Source organism: Gossypium raimondii, chromosome 11 (assembly GCF_025698545.1).
Source record: "Gossypium raimondii isolate GPD5lz chromosome 11, ASM2569854v1, whole genome shotgun sequence".
NCBI classification, from domain to species: Eukaryota; Viridiplantae; Streptophyta; class Magnoliopsida; order Malvales; family Malvaceae; genus Gossypium; species Gossypium raimondii.
In genome coordinates this window covers 15,362,417-15,370,083 of record NC_068575.1, presented here as the reverse complement: position 1 = coordinate 15,370,083, position 7,667 = coordinate 15,362,417, and the positions used below count along the sequence as shown (strand labels likewise).

Sequence of the window (7,667 nt, the reverse complement as noted above, 5' to 3'; positions counted from 1 at the left end):
GAAGAATGCTCTCTATCTTTTCAATCGTCAAAAAATAGGGTTAAAAGAGGAAGAATTGGACTGATTTAAAACTTGGTACATTTCCCTTAAAACTACTCTTGAATTAATCCCTTTTACAAAATAGTTCTCTTTTAAAATTGGAGGTCTTTTTTACACTATTTTCTAAAATTAATTTACTTTCCAAAAATCCATGGATGAAGACATTTTCAATTTGTCATGCTTCGAATTTTCAAACACATTTTGAGCTAAAATCTCTAAATTACCCTTGAAGCTTTTAGGCCCGATTTCGGGGTGTGACACTAAGTACTTTTCTTTTCTTTTTTGTTTGTTCAAATATTGAAATGCAATGTTGACCCGCATTTCAGGTTCTTCGGTACATAGTTTAATTAACAACTATTTGATAAAATGTTGAAAAAAAATAATTAATTAAAAAATAATATTTTTAACAACATAATTTTTAAACACGTTTGATAACTTAGATGAAAATTATCCCATAGAATTTTTTACACAAAAGTGTAGAAAATGATAAGTAGATAGAGATCTACTTATCAATTAAGTTTAGAGAAAAATTCAATTGTTTTTATTTTTTATTTTATTCTATTTCATTTAAGATTATATTATCTATTATCAAATAATCTAATTATATTGGATATTTAATTTTAAGTAATACACCAAATATAGCCAACGGAAAAGCTATTAATAATTTTATTTTGGGTAGACTACATGGTTAGTCACCCAACTTTCATAAATGTTTATTTTAGGGTCTAAAAATAAAAACTTTACAATTTAGGCACTACCATTACATACTTTTATCATTTTAGTCATTGTCGTTACGCTTTTATCATTTTGGTCACTCGCCGTTATTTTGGCATTACTTACACTTGTTTTAGTCACTAAACTTTAGCAAGTTTACATTTTAGTCACTCTTTTTTTTTATAAAATTAATTTTATTTAAAAGAGTTTTTGTTGGGAATTAAGTAATTCAATTGTCGAGATAGAACCCCGTTCTTATCTATAACTCAATTAAAACTCATGTTTTTCTTGTAAAAGACCAAAAAATCCTATAAAACCCCAAATTTTCCTATTTACAAAAAAGAAAAGACAAAATTAAAGATTAAAAGACAATTATTTTTCATATAAAATTTAAAAATTTCCAAAACTGAGGTAATTTCCAAATAAACCATAGGTTTTCTCCTTTTTGAAAAATTAAAATTAATTCAAAAAGAAAAGAAATAAATGAAATGAAGATAAATTGACTTTTCATGTAAAAATTCAACAATTTTTCTTATAAAACCTAAGTAATTCCTGTAAAACCTGATATTATCTTCCATCTTTCTACTAAGAGAAAAACTGAAATTAATTCTAAAAGAAAAAATAAAGGAAATTAAAAATGATTTTTCTAACCTAAATTTTCCCTATAAATTTCCAGGTTTTCCTTACCGAAAATAATAAAATTAATTAAAAAAAAGAAGAAGAAGAAGAAGAAGAAGAAAGAAGCCAGAAAGGTATTTTCAATCTCTCTCAATTTCAATTTCAAAAGGTATTAAACACGACATTAGTATTTTCCATCAATCAATGTATATGATTTTGATTGGTATAATAATAAATTTAAGCCTCAAAGTTTACGCATTTTGTCAATTTGGCCTAATTTAACAAATTTATCCCATAACATTTGTGTAAATATTGAATTTTTTAGAATTAAAGCCCAAATAACAAAATATGTAAACATCGAAGGATAATTTGTTACTATGTCAATCGAAATTATGTACAATTGACGAATATTAACACCGTTATTAATTGTCCTTAGTTGCTCACTTTCGAAATTGACAAGGATTAAATTGCTCCAATTTTTTTGAGAGGGACTAGAGAAGTTTTTTTGCAAAAAATATAATAAAGGAAATTAAAAAGAAAAATGAGAAATCAAAATGAAAATTTACTAAAGTTGGGTGACTAAAATGAGTGTATCTAATGGGAAAATTAACGACAAGTGACTAAAATGATAAAAGCATGTAACAATAGTGCCTTAATTGCAATCATTTTATTTTTGGTGCCCAAAATGAAACCTTATAAAAGTTGAGTGACAAATTAGTGTAGTTTACCCTTTTATTTTCCAAAATTACTTTTCAAAATAAATAATATTTTTATAATTTGTCCTTCAATTTATCTTACCAGCAAGTCAGAATTCTGATTATCCCGTGAATTCGATCAACAAAATAAGTTAACTCAAACCCTTCAAAATTACAAAACAAAATCCTGAGAATCTCAACTTCCAATCTTTCAGTTTCTAAATTTATTGTCTTCCCCGTTTTCTTTATGAAATTAAACCTCTCAGAAAATGCAATCTCTTGAAAGCATCACAGAATCCCCATTTCCTCAAAACCCTAACAATTCTTCATCATCATCATCATCTTCTTCGATTGGGTTGTATGGATGGCTCGTTGAATGTCATGGATTTTGGCATAACTTAGCACTTATTATCCCTTCTCTCCTCTTTGTTCTGTTTCTGGGTTTTCAAGCTAAAAAAAACTTTCAAAAGCTCTCTCATGGAAGGTCTTATATCATGATTTCTTATTACGGTTGCCTTTGGCTCGTTAGCTTGCTCAACCTTGTTTGGTGTTTCGTTCAGGTTTGTGGGTTTTTTCCCCTCTAATTAAATTTTAATGAGTTGGTGTTTTTCTTGAATTTGATTATTGGATCTTTTAGACTTTGGTTGTTTCCTTGACATGGTTGCTTTTTAATTTTATTGTAAATCAAATTGCAATGGAAATTACTGTAAAAGTCTAGCTGATATTGAAAGTTAAAATTAATAATTGATTAAATGAAGGAATTGCTAAAATCTGACATTAGTTATAGACAAAATCTAATTAGTCAACTTATAAGTCAGGCATTTTGCATCCAAATAAATTCTTCACAAATTTGTTTTGTTGATATCCAAAATACTCTTTTTGTTCTTGCTTCTGTGAGTCTGGGACAACGCAATAAGTAATGCTACTTAAATTAGTGGAATGTAACTTGGGTGTCTTGGTCTCATTAGACAAGGTGCAAAAGTTGTTCGGCAATTTTTTCGCATTGTAAACTTAAGAACAAGATTATTGGACAGGAAAGCTATCTAGTATGAGTTTTTTAGGTGATGCTCCTTTGATGTCGTATCTAAGAACAATGCAGAGAAGCCAATAATGAATAATATAGATCAATAGAATGGAAATATGTATAGTAAAAGCCTTCTTTCTTGAGCTTGTGTTCGATAGCTGTGTCTCTTTTAGTGTGGCATGAGCTAAGATCTAACTCATTTACCATCATGAATGGTCAATTTTCCCTTTTTCTTAAGTGAGAGAAAATCTGTTTACTTTGTCCTTTCACGTATGAATTGTATCTTAATGATCGTTACCAAATAGTGTTTTCCGCTTAACATGGTTGAAAATGATTTCTGTTAAGCAGCTGGGCATCTTATTCTTTGATAGTATGAATGAGTTAGGTTAGTAAACTATATGTTTTTAGGAAAATCATAGCCATCAAGATTAATGAAATATGATTGACCCCTGAAGATCATAATTCTAGTTGACAGTAACTTTATTTCTCCACTTCATTAGCTGGATGGCTTGGTCCAAACTACCTCTTGATTGATGCAGGCCTGGGAATGCACTCCTGGAAAGGAAATGGCATGGAATATCTTATCATTGTTCACAACTTCTGGGATGCTATTCCTGGAAGTTAGCTTGTTGGCATTTCTACTGCAAGGAAATCATGCTAGTGGGTTGCAAGCTTTGACACGGACATTTGTTATTTCAGGGCTTATTGTTGGTTTGGACTTACTTCTCAAGGTATTTATTTTATTCTTAAATATTTCACCTTTCCTGGAAGTTGCATATCTATTGCTGGTGAATCAGATGGTGGTGGAAGAATTACAGGTTCTTCCTTCCTGCAAACTTTACTATTAATAGCAGTGTCACCATTCTTGTGGCCTATAGTTAGATCATTGATCTACTTTAACTTCTTAAGCAATCTCAAATTTGAAGTATGATCGTGCATACTTGTTTTTTAATTGTTTTCATTTTCTAATATGGAAAACACACGATGTTGTTCCCTTAAGTATTTTTCTTGTAGTGAATTCTTTTAACATTTCTCTGTTGATGCTTTATATATTATGATATTAATATTTCAATGTATGTTTTCCCTCCTTTAGGCTATTTACCTATTTGGATTCGGTGTGCCCTTGTTCATTGACAACTCCGAACATCCACGTCAGATAAAATGGGGTCTGTGGGTTGTTCACAGGCTAGTGCTGACTGCTATTTATGGCTCCATACTGTTTATGTACCATTCTAAGTGGAGAGAAAGGTTACCTGGTATGTTCATCTAAGTTACTTACATTTTTTGCAAGTTGCTTAATCATAGACTTACTGTTGCTTCTTTGTCCTTCTGCAGCAAGACCTGCATTCTACAAATATGTTGCCTTCATGTTCATCTTGAATGCACTAGAACTGTTTGCTTGTGCACTAACTGGAAATGGAGCTAGCTTTGGGTTTTGGTAAATACAAGCTTGTTGCCATTTTATAATCCAAATATTATTTATATTAGTATATTATGTTCCTTTTCAAATGGTTTTCTAAAGAGGTGTACAAAATACATTTACAGGTTGTACAGCGCCACAATCGTTTGCTACCATGCCTTTTATCTTCCTCTTCTGTATATTACTTTTCTAGCAGATTTTTTTGAGGTAGTAATTTATTTTCATATTCATAGTAAAAAATGCATCTGTTTAATTGATTTTTAGCACAGATTTATAACATGTAAGCGTGGCCAAAATATCTTTTAATGAATGCAGGAGGAAGATATGCATTTAGAGAATGTGTACTACTCAGAGATGAAAGATGCTGGTTTCTTTGATGCTGACTGGGAGTAAGCATCGAATGAACTTTGAATTAGTAGCTTCTCTATACATAAAGCTCTGTAAATATAAAGTGCAGTTCAGATTGTAAAATATCTGCTCAAACAGATGATGGATCTATGTCTGAATATACCGATACTGCTGTGGGAACAAATCCAATAATGTAGAATGTTCTTTACCTAGAGTTTCTTCCTAAAGATCAGTTAGTCCTTGATTTTTTTTTTTCAGTATGTACTATGTGTTATCAAGTAGATTTGGAGTTTGAATATCTACATCTAAATTATTTTCATTTCCAAGCAGAGATCTTTTCTGTTCAATTTTCTTGTAACAAAATAAATAGTATCATTGTGTTTGTTATTGTAGAATTCCAAGAGCCTTGTACTGATAGAATTTGATGGAGTTTGAATGGCTCACAGGTTTGATGGAGTTTATTTTTTAATTTTTTTTCGAACAGGGTATCTTTTGTGTCTATTTTTCTGTTCATGGAGTTTTTACTGTCAGTATTGAAATTGAAGGTTGAGAAGCTATTGCTGAGATTGGTCAGGTAAAAAGTAAAAAAAAAAAGAAAAGAAAAAGGGTTTGCTTATTACAGTACATAAAAAAATTGAGATGCAGAGGCAGAACACTCTGGTGTTTATACGAAAAACATCGTCAGGTTACACATTTTGCGGCATTTTTCACAAAATGCCACTAAAACAAAAGATCATAATGTGTGCTTCCTTGTTAGTTTTTGGAAATGAGAGTGACAGGGTCGGATCTCGTTTCTTAGCCTCTCGCCATGATCTATTTGGCTTATTTGCGTAAATTTTTAATGTTAATTTAATTAAAAGTTTAACATTCAATTTAAGGTTATCACACAGAATGAAAATTATGTATTTAGAACATAAGAGTATGTTTAAAATAATATACAATAAAAAATAAATTGTATAGTTTAAAATTGATTAATGTATAATGCATTAGATTAAGAATATTAAACGTACTACAATTATTTATAATGATGTTATCAATTGTGAGTTGATGCTTGAGTTAATTTTGAGGCCAACTTAATTTATAGCATTATTAAGATATACAACTAGTGGAAGTAATAAAATGTTCATAATAATATTAAAATGTATAAAAACAGTAAAATAAAGTTTTAGTTGAGTACTAAATTTAAATTTTTCTAATGAAATTGGCGTGAGGTTTAAATTCCAACCATATGCATATTTTTATTGTTTTTTAACAATAAAAGACTAAAGTACTATTGAATAATATAACCTGTCGACATTCTTGTAATTTTCCTAACTAAGTTGGCTAGTCATATCAACTTAGTTAGGAGTTTGAATAATAGTATAGATATACAACTAATGGAGATAATAAATTGTGTATATTAAAATAAAAAATATAAAAATATTAAAATAAAGTTTTGTTTGGGTGTTTAATTTAAGCTTTTACTAAATCAATTAGCATAATTTCAAATTTCACTATATGCATAATTTTTTTTTAACAAAGAGTTGAATGATTTTTTTTTTTTTTATGAATGGTTTGATGCTTGTTGATTTAATGGATAGTTTGGAAATTTGCTTTGAAGATTGTTCCTTGGGCCAAATTACCAAAAAAAGCCCCCCTTTTTTTAAAAAATTACAGAAATGGGCCGGTTTTTTAATTATTTATCGGAATGGGCCATTTTCCGCGAAATCGCGGCCACGTCAGCGCGATGTCGGGGAACTTGACAGGAGATCGCGTCCACGTCAGCGCGACCTGCCGACGTGGAAGGAAATCGCGTCCTTGAGGAAGCGATTTCCTTTCACGTCGGCAGTCGCTACCGACGTGAAGCGATTTGTTGCAGCGTGAATAAGGTTTCAACGGTCAAAAAATTGACCATTGCCCCCCCCCCAACGGTAAAATTTTTTTTAAACTATATAAACCCCCTACCTCTTTTATTTTCACAAACAAATTCTCTCAATTTCCTTCAAAAATTCTTTCAATTCCCTTCAAAAATTCTCTCAATTTCCTTCCAAAATTCTCTCAATTTCCTTCCAAAATTCTCTCAAACTCTCAAATTCCTTCCAAAATCCTCTCAATTTCCTTCAAAAAATCTCCAAATCCACATTAAATTTATTTTTCCATTAAATTTCATTTGTTTAAGAAAATTTTACAATTTTTTATTTTTTTTAAAATAATTTTAAAATTTTTAATATTTTCAACAATGGCCGGATCATTGATTCGTCTTGATAGGAATCACATATCGGTGGAGCAAATGAACATGGTAAGTATTAAATTTATATTTTATATTTTATTTAAGATATTTTTATTTATGTATTTTTAGATATTTATTAAATTATTTTTTGTTATAAAAGGCTAAAGATCGCGTATTGGAATGCAATATTCGGAATATGCATGCTCCTCCATCACCGTTAGTAGAGAACTACCTCCGGGAAGTGGGATTTTGGCACGTGGCGACGGTAGGCCGGGGATGCAAGTTGGAGCCGAAACTGATCAGTGCGTTGATCGAGAGGTGGAGACCCGAGACGCACACATTTCATCTTCCATGTGAAGAGTGCACTATCACTCTAGAAGATGTCCATCTGCATTTGGGATTGCCGGTGGACGGGCACCCAGTGACCGGGTCTGCCCAATCTAGAAATTGGGAGGCGGTGTGCTACGAGCTTTTAGGCACCGTTCCGGATAAAATGGATGGAGGTAAGGTGGAGATGGGCTGGTTACGTGCGACCTTCCCCGATCTGAATGAAAATTCAACCGAAATTGAAAGAATCCGATATGCTCGAGCATACATTCT

At 31.1% G+C, this 7,667-nt stretch overlaps 1 protein-coding gene across 1 annotated transcript; it reads left to right on the top strand.

Annotated features, from left to right (window-relative positions):
• The first annotated feature begins 2,162 nt into the window (after nucleotides 1-2,162).
• Nucleotides 2,163-5,327, top strand: LOC105804500 (protein CANDIDATE G-PROTEIN COUPLED RECEPTOR 2). The gene is made up of 6 exons (XM_012637140.2): nucleotides 2,163-2,626; nucleotides 3,630-3,821; nucleotides 4,184-4,346; nucleotides 4,426-4,528; nucleotides 4,636-4,717; nucleotides 4,826-5,327. Exons 1-6 carry the CDS (start codon nucleotides 2,336-2,338, stop codon nucleotides 4,901-4,903), a joined length of 909 nt encoding a protein of 302 aa, XP_012492594.1. The 5' UTR covers nucleotides 2,163-2,335; the 3' UTR covers nucleotides 4,904-5,327.
• The last annotated feature ends 2,340 nt before the right edge of the window (nucleotides 5,328-7,667 follow it).

What these genes read in the sequence shown, in the direction of transcription:
- LOC105804500 (XM_012637140.2), top strand. Translation starts at nt 2,336, where the DNA reads ATGCAATCTCTTGAAAGCATCACAGAATCCCCATTTCCTCAAAACCCT. An exon ending in GTTTGGACTTACTTCTCAAG is followed by an intron (nt 3,822 to 4,183) that starts GTATTTATTTTA and finishes TCCCTCCTTTAG; the next exon opens with GCTATTTACCTATTTGGATT. An exon ending in GGAGCTAGCTTTGGGTTTTG is followed by an intron (nt 4,529 to 4,635) that starts GTAAATACAAGC and finishes ATACATTTACAG; the next exon opens with GTTGTACAGCGCCACAATCG.